Source organism: Zingiber officinale, chromosome 10A (assembly GCF_018446385.1).
Source record: "Zingiber officinale cultivar Zhangliang chromosome 10A, Zo_v1.1, whole genome shotgun sequence".
Taxonomy (NCBI): Eukaryota; Viridiplantae; Streptophyta; class Magnoliopsida; order Zingiberales; family Zingiberaceae; genus Zingiber; species Zingiber officinale.
This window is the reverse complement of record NC_056004.1, coordinates 57,138,860-57,156,413: the sequence shown is the minus strand read 5'-3', so window position 1 is coordinate 57,156,413 and position 17,554 is coordinate 57,138,860. Positions and strand designations below refer to the sequence as shown.

The 17,554-nt window shown below is 36.8% G+C and overlaps 1 protein-coding gene across 5 annotated transcripts in view; it reads left to right on the top strand.

Moving 5' to 3' along the window:
• The first annotated feature begins 263 nt into the window (after positions 1 to 263).
• Positions 264 to 17,554, top strand: part of LOC122027580 — a 90,742-nt gene continuing 73,451 nt past the window's right edge. For 3 of the 5 annotated variants that reach the window (XR_006124465.1, XM_042586566.1, XM_042586565.1), the window contains exons 1-14: positions 264 to 469; positions 551 to 666; positions 759 to 885; positions 987 to 1,085; positions 1,170 to 1,238; positions 1,314 to 1,448; positions 1,524 to 1,592; positions 6,173 to 6,228; positions 6,360 to 6,519; positions 10,314 to 10,478; positions 16,173 to 16,257; positions 16,336 to 16,536; positions 16,637 to 16,740; positions 16,822 to 16,864. Coding sequence is in view for 2 of the 5 variants with exons in the window: in XM_042586566.1 (XP_042442500.1) it covers positions 335 to 469; positions 551 to 666; positions 759 to 885; positions 987 to 1,085; positions 1,170 to 1,238; positions 1,314 to 1,448; positions 1,524 to 1,592; positions 6,173 to 6,228; positions 6,360 to 6,519; positions 10,314 to 10,478; positions 16,173 to 16,257; positions 16,336 to 16,536; positions 16,637 to 16,740; positions 16,822 to 16,864 (1,564 nt within the window). In the remaining 3 variants the exon portion in view is untranslated. The remainder of the gene's footprint in view (positions 470 to 550; positions 667 to 758; positions 886 to 986; positions 1,086 to 1,169; positions 1,239 to 1,313; positions 1,449 to 1,523; positions 1,593 to 6,172; positions 6,229 to 6,359; positions 6,520 to 10,313; positions 10,479 to 16,172; positions 16,258 to 16,335; positions 16,537 to 16,636; positions 16,741 to 16,821; positions 16,865 to 17,554) is intronic. The other 2 variants (XR_006124464.1, XR_006124466.1) reach the window with 2 other exon arrangements.

The window sequence follows — 17,554 nt, the reverse complement described above, 5'->3', positions numbered from 1 at the left end:
ATATATATGTGTAAAAATTAAATCTGATTATTTAAAATGCATTCGCAATTCATCTTATCGCCCGTCAGAGTTTAAAGAAATAAAATAAAAATTTACACGCCGACGCCGATTGATGGACGAAAAGAGCATGCATGGGTTTGTTGGGCGTTAGTCCCCTTCTAATTGCAATGGCTTGGGAGTTCCAACAATTGGATCCGGCCCATTAAGGCCCTCACTTAGCTAGTTAGCATGGCTGTTTTTATTTTTATTTTATTTTATTTTTTATTTTTAAGGTGCAGGAACTCAGGAAGTAGCTCGGTGCACGAAACCTCCTCATCGCCGGTTGGCGACGCCGATGGAAGACGAGATCATTCAACGGGTCTTAGAAGGCGGCGGCAGGGATTATATCTCCTCCTCTTCCTCCGCCTCTCCTCCTTCCCCAGCTCCCTCCTCCTCCTCCTCCATTCTCCAGTCCCTCCCTCTCCACGTGGTAAGCCATCTCTCTTCTTTAAACCTCACTTCTCCTCGTCGCCCCCAATAATTTCAATTACTAATCATGGAGGATTTGCAGTCCTTCGATCATGGCTATTATCTTCTTGTCAAGGCAATTCAGGAACTGAGGGATAAGAAGGATGGGCACATTGTCACCGTCGGGATCGGTGGCCCCAGCGGATCGGGGAAAACCAGGTGATCTGGTCTGGTTTCTGTCAAATTAGTATCGTACGGTTGGAAAAGTTGAACCTTTTTTTCGATGAGTTTGATCTTGTGGATGCTCGTAGCTTGGCAGAAAAGGTGGAGTCAGTTCTTGGCTGCCTTGTCATCTCCATGGAGAATTACCGCAACGGAAATGATGATGGGAACGACTTGGACTCGATAGATTTTGACACTCTTGTCGGCAACCTACAGGTTTTTCTTCTTTTATCCTCCTCCGCTTTGGTTTCATCTTTCTGCTGTTAGAACGAGGGTGTGATTTGGATTTGAAAATAATGTTGGATGTTGGAGTCCAGGATCTGATGAAGTCTAAGGATACTAAGATGCCTTTGTTCGATTTTCAAGAAAAAAGGCGAATTGGTTTGCGGCAATTGAAGGTTTCTTCTTCGGGTGTGGTAAGTCTGATGCTTGTACCAATTGGGTTTCTTTGTTTTGTTTAGTGCTAAAATTTAGTCTCCTGCTATCTGTTGCGATCGCAGGTAATTGTTGATGGTGCTTATGCACTGCACTCTACACTACGCTCACTTCTTGATATCAGGGTTGCCGTGGTAAGTGCTTTCCTCCTAGTGTTTTTCCTCTTACAATTTGCCTAGTCCTGTTGCATAAACTCTTTAATACCTTAGGTTGGTGGAGTCCATTTTAGCCTTCTATCTAAAGTAAGACATGATATTGGAGATTCATGTTCTCTGGACTACTTGATTGACAGTATTTTCCCTCTGTTTCGGAAACATATTGAGCCGGATCTTCATCATGCACAGGTTTTTATGCTAAACCTGTTTCTTTGATTTTCCTGCTCTTGTAGGAATTTCTGCTAATCGTCTGATCTTCTGCAGATAAGAATCAATAACAGCTTTGTATCTTCTTTTAGAGAACCTTATTATAAGCTGAAATGCAAAAGTGAGGTCAGACTTTGTTGCCCCATCTCTATTATTGCTAAATGACAAATTCAGAGGATCATATTATCATGCCTGGAAACCATTTCCTCCATACCCATTACTACCCCCATGTTGTTATTCCTCTGTCATAGCACTCTTACATCTATATCCATTGTTCATAAATTGTTGGGTGAACGCGATTTTATTTCTATTGTATCCTTTGTTTTTCTAAATTTTTTACATGTATCCAGATTCACCAGCAAATGGTGATAAGAGATTTGGTTGTTGAATCTTAGCTAAGATTAATATTTCTAAAACTGCACCAACTGATTTAGTAGAGAACCAATAAGTGGTTGTCATGTGCAACTTATAGGAAATCCTGATTGAAATGTTTGAGCTAGCCAATTCTAGTAGGAAATTCTTTAAGGGAGGTACTTGGCCAAAACCCACTTCAATCTCTAGAACATTATCCCAGACTTTGACATCTTCGTCCAATCAAGCCTAAACTTTTAAATGATGAATTTTCCTTATATTTCAATTAGTCTTTTGACTCTTGTTTCTAATTGAGTCCTATTATGCTTTCAATTGAACCTTCTAGATCAACTCAATGTCTCATCAAAATTAGTTAAATATATACTAAATGTGGTGAGTTGAGTATTTGGAGCATACCTTCTTGCTATGTGGACTTGAAAAATGTAGGTCTTAGATGACCAACCTGCTTCAATGTAGGTTCACTAGCTATGCTCTTGTAGGCAAGAGTGATGGTGTGTGCATGTGTGTGCGTGCCATGCATGTGGCGGGGGTGGTCACGGGTGGTGGTGATAATGTTGCTACATTTTTTAGATAAGTAAACTGCGTTAATTGCTAAAAAGGACGTACATTGTGGTCCTAGATGACCCCTCACGTCATGCACTTTGTATACACTTGTATTTTCTTGTATATACTCTCTACTTCCATCCTCTTACCCTCAAATAAGTATCGGTTCCTAGCCATCCATACATGATGGATCATGCTTGTCATGGCTAAGTGTCCTACTTTAGTCAAAAGTCTAGCCCCACGGTAGTGTAGCTTGAACACACGAAATATCCTCTTGTAGGTGGATACCTCCTGTTCATATGAAGCCAATGCTGAATCTTCCTCTAAAACGGTAGTACTAGAACACTCAAAAAAGAGATGCTCTTGAGTCTCTGCCTCAATCCCATGAAAGGTGCAATTCTTCTCCTCAACATAAGGTAGCCTGACCCTGGCGGGTAACTTGCCATGAGCCAATAGTCATGTAGCGAAGGCATGGTTGGGCTGAACATACACTGTGCTGGCCCAAACCTTCTTGGCCTCTGGTTGTATGAAGTTTCATAGGTTTGTGCCACACCTTTGCCTTGTTGCCCAAACCAACCTGCCATCAGTTGTGCTGCAGCCTCTAGTGATTCGAATGCTTCCAATATCTCATCCCTGATTTGTAGTAGTCTTTTGACGAGTGGTGACTCTAGGTGAAGCATCTGCTATGTCCATATGGTTGTAGGTGTGAATCCATTTAATCCATAGGGAGTCTTGCTTATCTTGGATGTGACATAGTACCTTAAACAATAGGGCTTTGCTCCAAGCCTTGAGATTCTTGAGTCCACAACCACCTTCATCCTCTGGCTGATAAATTTGCCCAACAGATGAGAGGGTGCTTGATAGTTCACATGAAGGCCCAACATATGTTGTGTATTGGATCAATAATACCATGAGGAAGATGCAAGATGGATAACTAGAAGCATTCCACTCCTTGTAGGACTGAGCAACTTCCCCATACAGGATAAGGTGCTACGTGGCCATCTATTGATTTTGTTGATGCGGGAATCTAGCAAGAGCTTCTCCGATACTAGGGGAATGCCTAGGTACCTGAATGGTAATGTGCTCTCCTAGAGTCCTGTGATCTGCATGAGACTACGCCTAGTTTGGTCCTGAATCCCAGCCATGTATATCTTGGACTTCGTCTTATCGGCTAGGAGACCTGCCTTGGAGCCAAACGGATCTAGGCATATGGCTAAGATCTGAATTGATGGTTCATCACCTCTAGCAAAAAGGAGAAGGCCATATGCATAAGCCATGTAAGTGAGGTGCAAAGTTGCCACATTGGGGATGGTAGTGGAATGTTGGGATTGTGGTGGCTTTCTGCAGTTGTCTGGAGAAGGCTTCTATGCATATACCAAAAATATAAGGTGAGAGGGGGTCCCCCTATCATAGCCCTTTAGCTCCTCGGAAGTAGCCACACATTCCCCCATTCATAGTCAGTGAAAAGGAAGTTATGGTAACACATTCCATAACCCAAGAAACAGACTAATATGGGAAACTCAACCCTGCTAAAACATCCTCCAAAAAGCCCCAGTTAACATAGTCAAATGCCGTTGCAAGGTTAATCTTGAGGATGCAACACAAGGAGATTCTTTTCCTTGTGTACCTAGTGAATAGCTCATGGGCAAGGTGAATGTTGTCCACAATAGACCTTTCTTTGACAAAGACTTCTTGGGCTAGATGAAGAAGGTCTTGTGCCAATGTGCCAATCCTCCCTGCAAGTATTTTGGAAGTGACCTTATAGAAGACTGTGCAACTAGATATCAGTCTATAATCTTCCACCTTCAATGCATATGGGGATTTGGGAAAATGTGATGTTAAAGTGTGGTTCCATTACTTCAAGAGTTTCCCATGCCGGAAGAATTCCATGATGATGGCTGCCTCAAAATCATGATGGATAACGCTCCAAGCTTGCTTGAAAAATCTTGCACCATAGCCATCTGGACCTGGAGCTTTGTTGTCACCGTGCTGAATAGTGCATCCTTAATTTCTTCTGGGGTGACTACCCTAATGAGCTGACCTTGCTGCTGTTTAGTAACTGTTGGCCCTTGGGTTAAGATGTCTCTGATACAATCAGTTCTAGACCTAGCTGCTCCAAGAAACTTCTGAAAATGCTCCACAAACTCAGCAGTAACTTCATTCCAGAATGCAATGATTTCACCAGTGTTCTTTTGAATAGCCACTATTTCGTTCCTTTGTTCCTCTTGACTAAATTATGAAAGAACTTAGTGTTTTGTCTACCCCTTTAAAATACCTTGCCCTGTCCTCATGTTATAAAACATAAATGGTTTTTTGATAGTTGGGGCTTCCCTAGATATGGATACAACATAGGTGGAATGGTCTGAAATGCAACTGGGCACCAGGAATTCAACATAGTTGTGAATGTGAGATTCCAGCCATTTCTTGTTGATTAGTGCTCTGTCAAGTTTACCACAAAGGCGGCCATTAGTCTTTGTATTGGTGCCGCCCACTGATGCCGTGTCCTCCAGACCAACTTTAGTCACAAAAGCAAGAAAATCAGATGTGTCATAGCTAGTGAGAGGGATCCCTCCTTGTTTGTCATCATTTGAGAGCATTGAGTTGAAGTCACCCATTAAAACCCATGGCACATCAATGAGGTCACTGAGTCTTTGCAACTCCTCCCATAGTTGTCTTCTTCCTGTGATGGCTAGCCTCCCATATACCAATGTTATGTCACATTTGGTTGTCTAAAAGGTGGAGTTATGTGAGATCTTAGTGGTAGTCTTAGGAGTAAAACAAGTGAGGTATCTTTGTGAAAAACCATTGTCCCAGTCTGAATGGATTTGGTTACCAAAAATTCAAACCTGAAAATTTGGAAAATAATGTCCAAACTGTTTTTTTTTGGATTAGAGTATGTTTTCTATAAGGTTGGATTTTGGGTTTGTTTAGCATGTTTTCATTTTGGTTTTATTTTAGTGCATGCATCAAAGAGAATCTAATACATACTTTTATGTATAGTATATTGTATGTGCACTGTGTGTGTGTATATATAATATCCAATCGGCCGGGTTCACATTTTTCATAAAACACAAAAATCTGATTCAAACTTGAATTTTGAAATAATTTGAATCTGAAACCTGAATAAAATAGTAAAAAACCCAAAAATTTTCATGCTGATTTGATTTTCTACATCAAGTTCAATATGAGTATTTTTTTGACGACCCTCATGTATTCTGTTTCTGTAGTATTGGTATGTCCTGTGGCTTAAATCATCTAGTGTTCATGAAGGGTCAGGAAGGAGATTTATTGTGAGTGGAAACAGGAACAACTACTTTATTGGCTTGTATAAAGATTGTGAATTTCTTTATCTCCAATGAGTTCACCTAACCTGGGGACTATCACCCTGGGATGTAATCCAGAATTGTAACAATCATTAGATGCATTACTTGCATCAGATAGTGTCATTTTCTCGACCACAAGGTTCAGAAATTACAGGAAAATTATAATATCTTCCTCTTGAACCCTGGTTTATATTTGTTGGAGTCCACTAAAATTTTTACTCTGAAAAAAGTAAAGGAAGATTAGTTTGTTTTAAATAAAGCCTTTCTCTTTCCTTGTGTGAGGGATGCCATCTTTTATTCTATTGAAAATATTTGAAACATAATGTTGACTTGTCTGTAAAAATGTCATGCATTCTCTCATATTTTCCTTTTCTGCAGTGATTGATTGTCTATATGCTATTTGATTGTATCTCATTTCTCTTGCGTATCAAGTGTTCTTTCTTGATTATATTTTTGGCATTTTTACAGTCACCTAATGGAAGTGTATCATACTCTATAAATGGAGATGAAGGAGAAACAGAGAAGTGAGTGGTTGCAACAAGATTTAAAATCTTATTCAATATTTCTACTTCTTTTTGTGCAAGTACTAATGCTGAATCTTTGTGATTTATGAATTAATAGTTTTTTTTATCTAATTAACATATTCTCCTGTCAGTTTTATTGAGATGTATCTTCGGCCACCATTTACTTCTGAAGAAGCAAAGATAAATGATTGGATAAAAGTTCGACAATGTGGTATTAAATACTATTTGTCATTAGGTGATCAAAGAATTGTGGATAAATATTTCATCATTCGGCCAAAAGCTGAGTTTGAGGTATGTACTGATGAATATGTTGCTATTAGTGCCCACTGCATTGATAGTATTTGTTAAAGTTGATTGACCAATCATTTATCCCACAAAGATTGAGCTGGTATGAAAGGTATTAATTTATAATATGTTAACGCTTCCGCTACATATGTGGAGGACATTACCTCTCCATGTGTGTGATACTTAACTTGATTGTCCTACCTTCCAATACATTTATTTAGATATTTTTTCGACGCAAGTGAGATTCAAACCCATGATTTCTTGCTTTGGTGCCATGTTAAAGTTGATTAACTAACCACTTATCCTAAAAAGATGGAACAATTAGGAAATAAATCAATTTATATTTATACGTTAACAACATTGTCATTATTGTTTACTTTGCCCCTTTTGTTCATTTGACTAATGACACTCAATTGGAATACTTGGTGCTTATTAATTGTTATGTTTTTTTTTCTTCTTTAAATTGATCATTTCACATAAAATTAGCCATGTTTATATTTCAATGACAACCATAACCATGATAACCAACCATGTGCTTAACTATTTCAAGTTTGGAGTTAACTATCTATTCAAACCATGGTTTGGCGAAACGGTCGAAAAGTATTGTTTTGGTAAATCACTGAAACTCGATACCACTCAGCACAAAGCTTAAAAAATCTTGAGCCGTGTCATAGTTTTCCTTTGACTGGAAAATATTGTTCTAGTAAGGTGCCGACGCTTCGATGTATGGTGTCGGTTAGATAAAAGGTTGAAGGAGGAAGGAGATGAAAGACATTGTCTATCCTAAGCGGTATTGAATTTCGATAATTTACCAAAATGATATATCTCGACTATTTTGCTTGGCATGATACAAGATTTAAAATGATGCTAGATACAAACTCCTTCCTATGCTTCATTTCCTTCATTTTTCATCTCCAATCCATTAACCATACCATGCATTGAAACATCGACACGATACCAAAATAGTATCGTTCTAGTCAAAGATCGAAACTTCGGCACGACTCGAGATTTTGAACCTTGTTTCAAACTATTAATTCCTCCATTGAGCTCTAAGGAAATATCACTGATAATATTCAAATGGATTAAATTACTCTTTATGATATCAAATAATGTATCCTTTGGACTCCTTCTACCCACTTATATTTTCTAGTCTTAGAAATTCATCTTTTTTTGACTATATGATCTATTGGTTATTCTTTAACATGAACATACATCCGAACCTGTGTTTTCTCAATTTATCATCAATTGGAGTTACACCTATATTAACTTTTCTGTTCATGGTTTTCTAAAAATCCAACACTTCAATTTATAAAGAATGATGATTTAAACCATACTGTTATAAAATTTTCCTTTAAGCTTGTTATAAGGGACATAACTATTAGTTAATATTCCAGAAACTCCTCTTGATTTTGACCATTCATTTTTAACCCTATTAATTACATTTTCACTAGTATCCCCTTATTGAATAATTGAGTGAGCTATATAAAAGTCTTCTTTTATACCTATCAATCTTAACTATTCAATTAATTCTTTTCTTGTCGAATTGCATTCTATATTTTTAGTGTTCCAATTAATTAAAAACCTGTAGATTTTAAAGTGTTATTGGTAATTCAAGTTTTAAATTTAATCTGTTACATTCTCACCAATAGTATATCATATTTTATCTTCAACATAATTAGTTATTTTATCTAGTACTAATATGAAAGGTAGGGATATTTGTAGTTGATTCTTGATGGAGACCTATATGAATATCATTAACTCACACTATCTAGAGTTGATTCTTAATGGAAACCTATACGAATATCATTTGCCACACTTCAATAACTATCTTTTATAATATTACTTTATTATTATATATTCATATCATAGTTTTAGGATCAATCCACTCACTCTTCTGTCAAAGCCATAGTTTCGTATTCCTCAACCTTCCTCTCGTGTGACAAATAGGTAGGCATTTGTTGCAAAGCTTCGGTGAAGGGTATATTTACATAAAACTTCTTGATCACCTCAAGGAATTTACCGAACTGCTCATCTAACTTAGCTTGGGCCAATAGGGAACGATATTGGTGGATCATAAGTCCTCACCTGTATTTCATCTTGTCTTCTCTTTCATTAAGTGGCTTTTGAGTGACTTCAACCTTTTCACTCCTTGCACCATTTTCATTCTCCTCACTCTTCTTAAGCTCCTCCATATTCCTGCCACTTCTCAGAGCAATAACATTACAATGTCATTAGGAATTGTCTCAGGTTGACTTGGAAATTTAGTTGAGGATTGTGATTGATATGGGTTATGATAAGAGGACCCCATTTTTAAGAGAAGGAAAGAAGGAGAATGATGATGAGGAAGGCTGAAAATGGCGAGAGGAGGGACCGCCTGGAAAAGGTTAGACTCGGCAAAGGGGGGTCACTACACGTATGGCAGTCAGAGATCGGTCGAACATAATAGACCGACCAAACATATAAGTTAGGCTGGCAAAGGACGACCGAGGAAGGGTAGACCGGGCGAGAAGACTTATATATGCCCGACTAAATAACTTCGGTCGACGAGACATGATTGACTGAGCCTATAGACCGCCCGAGCACAGTGGATCTGTGGAGCATATAAGATCGACGGGCAGGGCCAGACCAAATATAAATAAGATCGACCGAATATGAATGGTTGGTCGAGCATAAAGGATCAACCCAGTAAAAAAAGTTTAACCTTAGGTGGTCCGAGGCATAGTAGGATCACTCGAGACATGTTTTTGAGCTCGACAAGTGTGGTTTAATGTTTCAAATTTGAATGGTGAAGCTTGTCTTTTATGGTCTATTTAAATCTCTATGGAGAATTAACATACAATTTTTGACAAATCTAGCTCTATGTAAATTGATGTTTGCCTTGGCACCATACCACTATTAGCACACCATCATTATTGCTGTTGAGCCATTAATTGATTTGCAAGAGGTTCGTTCAACTACCACATTAGTACTGTAGCATGCAAATTCATCCTTGTGTACCAAATTTTTATTTTTTGAAAATTTACATTACTAAATTTCTGAAGCAAATCTGTGTTGCTGTTTTTTTTTTCTAGATTTCCTTCAACATTTCTGTGATGCAAATTTGGGATGTTGATGACGAAGAACAATTATGTGCAGTTTCAAATGCCATATAAACCAAATGGAAAATGTTCTAAAAACAGTGTTTTTTAAAGGAGGGTGGGATAAAACAGCAGCCATTTGTTCTCTAAGATATCTTTTCTTAGTAATTTGTGCAAATGTTCCTTTACTAATAGTATTGGTTTTCTAGCCTACTGCAGTTGATAAAATTTTATGAATAAGGATGCAACATCAATGAATATCTTTTTTTGTAATAACTTTTGATGAATTAAGCAAATTTTGAACTATTTTTGATGATTTCTGGGAAAATCAAGGATCTGCTTCTTATACTGATTGCAATGGCTGTTTAATAATGATTAGTTTATGGCTACTACTGTGTAGAGGAAACTCGTAAAACTTTTCTTTATCAATATTGAATTTGGTATTCTTTAAGGTCAAGAATATCATATTTACTTGCTTCTTGAAAATACTAATGTTTGTATTATGTGAAAATGTGGGGCTTAATGTTATTAACTATTTTGAATGATTCAGTTAAATGTTTTTGTCCATATATTAACATTGGGCCTGATAAGTTGGATAAGTAGTATTTCAGCTTCTTTAACATTACCAAGTATTCAATGACCTCTCGTATTCAGTTGAGATGATTCTATTATTTTTTTAAAGTGAAACATTTTCTCGATATTATTTTCTGCTGATTTTATCAGGTTGGGCGGACAACCCTAGGTGGTTTGCTTGCTTTGGGCTACAATGTGGTAGTCAGCTACAAGCGTGCATGTACATCCTTCTATAATGGTCAGATTTTGATTGCCATAGAGAGTATTGACACACTCAACGAGAGTTTCATGGTGTTGAAGGGTACAAGCAGAAAAGTAAGTATCAATTGATTGCCATAAAGTACATGGATTACTAGTTTTTAAGGAACTGTTAGAATTTTCTTATATTTGTTTATTGTTTTAAACTTTCTGTGATATGTAATCCATTTTTCAAAGAAAATTTTCTTTTACTTATTAATTGCTCTGAACGAGGAGTTTTGGTTCTGTTGCACTCCCTTGTGGTGGTTAATCTGAATCAAGTTCAGAAAGTAAAGGAGGAACATGGTTGTGGTGGACATGAGGGCGAGACACAATTTTCATTATTTCTCAGCATATACTTTTGGTGCTAAGCATATATCTGAAAATTAAGTTAATTTATGGTGAAGATTCCTGTATTCATTATCTAAAGTTATCTTGAGTAGTTGAAACAGAAAACATAGCATGAATGGTGACTATTGAAATGCACTAGGAAGCACCTTGACCTAGGTAGATCAAGGTCCCTTAGATCAAGGTTCAAGGTCTTGTTCCCTACCAAGGTATCAATTTCTAAAGGGTAGGAGATTGTACCTATGCCTTGTTGCTGATGCATTGACACGTGGTGTCAATATGACAGCAATAGCACACTGCTGTCAATACGTGATGTAGATCAGGTCCTCGGCTATGGTGCCGTGGTAGGACATCCAGGTTGTCACCCAGGCACCCGTGGTTCGATCTCCAACTATGACATATTTGTAGAAATTTTTCCTCCAAATGAGGGCGCAATTAAAGGATGTTGGGCTTCTGAGCTAGTTGCTGTGTGCTCTTCCTGATTTACCCTTGTGGTCGGTGGGAAACTTCCATGGGACCGGGCCGGTCACCCTTAGGGATAGTCAATGAGGCTAACTGAGATTATCTTTGTGATGTAGATCAACATTCAAGGTCTCGTCCTCTACTGAGTTATCAACTTTTAAAATAGGAGATCGTGTTTATACCTTGTTGCCAACGTATTAATAGGATGAAGTATGAGAGGTGGTTTATCACATCCAATGGAGGAAGAGGGGGAAGGAGGCTTACCATGGGGAGGAAGGAGTGTGGAAGAAGATGATGAGAGGGAGGAAGGAGTGCCAGAGATATGTGATTGGAAGGTGCAAATGTGGTAGGCTGATTGATTTCCGCCTCTTGTCTTGATGATGCGGTTGGAAGAAGATGAGGTAGGAAACTCCATGTATTAATTAGGCATATGGAAAAGTCAAGGTAGCTTCATGTCTTGATAAGGTAGTTGGAAGAAGGTAGGACGATGAGGTAGTGGGAAGATGACGAGACAACTCTTTCTCTCTAGGGTGTTGGAGAAGGAAAACAAAGTGCCTCTTTCTTGATTGAAGTTGGATAAGACTAATCTCTATTTGTATACCAACCAATTGGTGAAATGAAATGTTCAACTAATAAGTTGGTGGAATGGAACTCTCTTGAATCTAAGTATTCAAGAAAGTTTAGTTTTAAGTCCAAACAATAGTAGTCAATACGACAAAAAGGCAGTTTTGGTCGTCAATTGTTATTGTTGTGTCGGGATAGGTAAATGTCGCTATGCTACCTGATTCAATACAATTTTGATGATATAAAGGGAGACGTCTCTTGGTCTATATGTTTAGAATGAGTAAGAAATAAAGGTTCTCTTACCATGACTTATCCTTGGATTCCGTCTTCTAATTACAAATTGAAGATGATTACCTTAAATATTAAAAAAGAGAGGGAGAGAATGAAAAAAAACTAATTGTTATTACTAGTTAGGACAGGAAGATTCTTTTCCCATGGATGAGATAGGAAGGTTCTCTTCTCAGTTGAGATAGGAAGATTCTCTTCCCATGACTCTTCTATTTAATTTGCTTGCTAGGAGGAGGACATGAAACACAAAAAGGAGGGCGACAGTGCAAGTAGTGTTAAAGGGGCAACCCTCGCATCCCCCAAGAGGCAATCCTTTAATCGAACCACTACCCCAATATGTTGAAGTGACGCCAGTGCATCAAAAGGTGCCTTGGCCGACTGGAACGTCGTAAACTACTTCTTCTCTACCAATTGGTAAGCTCGTCGTTAGAAAACCCTATGTAGAGTCTTCTGGTGAAACCCCTCATCAAGGCTTTCCAAGGGGAAATGGTTTCAAATTTGAAAGCGCCTTGAGGTCCTCCATTCTAAAAGATATCATTCAGACGAAGTTTGCTCATCATGTGATTTCGAAAAAAGGTTACAAAGCTTGAGGACGGTCAGATCGATTATTGCTGTTCGAAAGCCTTGAGGATTTCATAAGCCATCGTCCCTAATGAATCATCAGTAAAACTCGAGGTAGTAGATCTATACCAAGGAATAGAAGAAGATTCACAGGCCATAACAGACACTACTAAGGAAGCAGTGAAGAAGGATCATAAAAACGGACTGAAATCACTTAATAGTGAAGAAGAAAATTCGCATATGAGGAAGACGAAGGAGATGAAGAAGCGGCGGTGAGAGAATCAACAACATTCTTATTCGACCTAATATAGCCTTATTCATTCAAGAGGGAGATCTCTGCATCAAAAGGCGGGATGAACCTTCCACCATAGGATCTAGCAGGCGAGAAGGAAAAACTCAAGGGTGATCGATACCTATTAAAAAGACACGCAGTCTTCTCTGCCACTAGTCCTATCATATTAATATGATGCAACCTTAGAGGCTTAGTGGTGCATTCTGGGCTCATGAATCGAGATGGATGATGTAGGCAGCGTGTTTAAAAGGAATGACTACATTAAGAACATGATGACCTAGGCATGTCAACATTTAATGCATAATCTTTTTGAAAATATGCAATGAATCTGCCACATGGCTTAGGGAGAAAAGTTAGTAGGAATCATCTTGATTACAGAATTGTCCAGTTAGTCGAACTTTTACCTCTTTCGACTAGACTTGAAAGAAGACTTGTGATTCGGGGAATAATCAATTGGATGCTACGTGGATAGGAGGTTAGTGAATCTACTGATATGGTTCCAAGGTAAGATCGGTGCTTGGGTACTCAGGCCTTCCGACTCCATAGCTACTCGAGCCTCCCGCTTCATAGCTACTCGGGCCTCCCAGTTCCATAGCCACTCGAACCTGTCGACTTTATAGTTATTTAGGCCTCCAGGTCCATCAGCCATAGATAAGGGGCCATTTCAGGGAAAGAATAGCCATCGCATAATCTTGGTTATTTTAGGAGAAAGATAGCGACATGAATAAATCTTACATTATTTAAAAATTAAATAATAACATGAGAATCAAAACAGAAGGAAACATTTTATCAATCTCATTTATTTTAGAAAAAAGGCAGTAGCACGAATAAATCTCATATTATTTAAGAAATTAAATAGTGACCACACGAAGATTGGAATGGAAGGAAAAGATATACTTTCCCTCTATAAAAAATAGTCCTTTTCAATCTCCAAGGTACGCATACATATACACATCACTACGTATATTGAAGCTCTAAGATTCATCTTTTTCATCCTCTAACTTGAGCGTCGGAGTGGTTATGTCGAGGAACCCCTAACTGTCGCTCTAATCCTCTTCTTTTTATTTTTCTTCGTTCAGACTCCTAACCATGTCATCATCCTTATTGCCATTCGGTGATTAACTTGGCAACTGAGCCAATTCACCTGTGATTCATCCGTCGACACTCGTGGGCAGATCAACTAGTATCATATTGGATTTATCTATCTTTAATGCATTATATTTGTGTAAGCTTCCTTATTTTCCTCCTTTTTGCTTTGACTATTCTATAAATGTCCCACTTCCCTTCTTTTACATCAAACTATCAATATAAACGTTCAAAAATTTCATTCTTAGTCTCACTTACCGCTTGCTTGGTCTCTTGCTTGTCTATTGTATATTTTTTACCGTTTCTTCATTTTTACAACTATTTAGTAACTTATAGGTTGTTCGTCACTTCCTCTTGTATTTTCTTATTCTACTACTAAGATTCTTTATTTGATAATACCGTCCTCTTAACTCATTGAATAGGCTCTAGGCTATCATTTTTAAATTCGATGTCATTTAATCTCATGTTGTATTCAAGTCGTTATGGATTTCTCATAATATTTGTGCTCTATCCTCTTCTTAATGATATTTTGTTTCCTATCCTTTAATTTCTACCATTTAATCTCTAAAGTCATGCATATTTTTCTTCTATTGATATTATGTTTAAGGCACATATGTAGCAACACAACCCATGTTAGATGGTTAAGTTTTAAGGATAACCCAGCAATCTTTATAAATTTTTCTCTTGTTCTAACCATAAGAAAATTAATTTGCAACTTATTATTTATACTTTTGAATGTAATGCGGTGTTTTTCTTTCTTCTTAAAAAAACATATTATAAGTTCATATACTATTGCGAAATTTAATATATCTTTTCCTTCCTTTCTTATTTCAAAACCATAGCCTCCATGCTCCTTATCATATTCCTTATTTCTTATTTTATATGCCCATTTAAATCTCCTCTTATTAAAATCATCTCATTTATCTATTTTTTTTTATACTACATTCAGATAGAAGGGGAGCCTTGGCACAACGGTAAAGTTGTTGCCATGTGACCAAAAGATCACGGGTTCGAATCCTGGAAACAACCTCTTGCAAAAAGCAGGGTAAGACTGCGTACAATGGATCCTTCCTCGGGACCACGCATGGTGGAAGTTTCGTGCACCGAGCTACTTTTTTTTTTTTTTCACTACATTTAGATCTTTCCAAAAATCTATATTTGGTGTCTTTATTTAATGCTTACTTAAGATGCATATGTGCTAATTACATCAATAGTTTCTTTTGTTACCACTGTCTTAAGAGCTATATTCCTGTCTTCTTAATTTCTTCTACTACTTCGTCTTTTAGCAAACTAATTACAACAATAGCTATTTCAATTTTTGTTTTACTTTTTTATGTACACTATAACTTAAAACTTGAGTTTTCTATCATCTTTGCTTTCTTTCGTACTCATTTTGTTTCTGCCTCCATTACCTTATTAACGAGCGTTCCTATATTATATGTTTCAAATCTAAGATAATTGATATTCCTATAATGTTTATCTTTATTTACGAGAACTCTTGCATATTTAACACTACATCCAATTCTCATGCAGATGTAATTGTCCTTATCGAGGTGTTCCATTCAGACCTTGCAATGTGTTCCTTCTTCGGAACAACCTAGCATTAGTGTAATAATTTGATGAATTCATACATAACACTTGCTTATGTTTTACATTGGATTGAAACCTAATGTAACTCTTCTCCTTTTCCTGTGCATGATACAGTTGAAATTTATTGCTCCGATGAATTACTTAAATTTGAAACTACATGACACATAAATGTGCTTTGTCAATCATGTCATACTAACATTCGACACTTCTTGACATGTTATAAAAGGTGTCAAAATGAATTGAAATAATATGATATGTTTTCAGCTTTTGTTCATTCAATATAATATTAAAATTGTATCATTTTATATGAGAGTTAGGCATATAGATGTGTTCTCTTTTTATTCTTCTTTTTCATCTCTTTCTCCATTCAGTTCTCTATTGATACCATATGTCGAAACACTAATATGGTACCAAAACAGTATCATTCCACTTAAAATTTGAAACCCTACGATGATTCATGATTTTGAACGTTAGGTGGAGTTGAAATATCTTTATCATAATTACCATTTTTATTAATTTACAATTTTCTATTTCCTGTTCAAGGAGTTTGAACCAACAAAACAGTTTTTTCTTCTTTTCAGATCATTGGATCAGAAGCTTCCTGCCTAGGAATCAATGGACCATGGATAACGAAATCCTATCTGGAAATGATTCTTGAAACCAAAGGTACATGCACCTTTTGTCAGATTTTTTACATTTGCAAATTTCTTTCTAGTTTCTGCCCTAATAATTACTGATTATTAGGTGTTCCACGACTCAATTCGCCGCCACCTGCATCTACTAATCTTTTAGTTGGAAATCAAAATAGAGGCCTTGCTGTACCAAGACCAATTCGTTTGCCTTCTAGTGTCCTTCCCAGGATTGAGGATGTAACACAGCCATGGACAAGATCCCCAACCAAATCAGACATGGAGCCTGTGCTACCAAGATGGCATTTCATATCAGGTCTTTTCTAAATTCAATTTCTCATCATCAACACATATCTGCTTTAGATTTTAATTTTTTTAAGTGGGTATAGTACTGTATAATTATGGGCTTCTCTTAGGACGTGCAGATTCTTCTGCTTTCAGGGGTAACCAACGACTTGCTCCAATGCATGATTCATATGATTTGGATAGGGGATTGCTTCTTTCTGTTCAAGCAATTCAGGTATTAATATAAAATAAGAATGCACCTCATACTTACGAACTCATGCATTTCTTCTTCTGTTTATCTCCTTTTCTCTTTCAGGCTTTATTGGAGAACAATGGATTCCCAGTTATTGTAGGAATCGGTAATATTTGCTCTGTCTTCTACTTGATTTCTGGACTTTTAATTGAAGAATAATAATCTATTTGTGTTACTTTTTTCTTTTGCTCATTTAAGATAACGTATGTTATCTTGTTCAATTTGGATCTTGTTGCATTGCACCATATTTTCAGTGGTACAGATAGAAAATTACATGGTTACATTTTGACTTTTATGAGATCCTATAAATTTGTATATTGGTGCTTATTAGAAATTGGTTTTCGTAATCAATAAAATTGAGTAAGATATATTAAATTGATAATGGATGTTTAGTTGGGAACAAGGTTTAAAATTTCGACCCGTGCCGAGGTTTCGGTCCTAGATCGGAAGGATACGGTTTCAGTACCATATCATGTTGTGCCGATATAGTTTCGGTATTTTTTAAATATAAAATATATTAGTTTAAAACTAAAATATTTAACATAAATATTTAAAAAATAAACAAGATAAAAAATAATCTTTTAAAAAAGGAAAAGATATGAAAATAGATAAATAAATAAAAATTTTATTATAATTTTAAAATTAAAATAAATGAAATATAAAATTAATTAGATAATTTTATTAGGGTTTAATAAAGTGTCTTTAGATTATCTCCACCATAACTAGGAGTTGATTAAAAAAATTAACCTAGTTCAATTGAAAATAATCTGAAATTCGACACCACTTACGAGCTCGC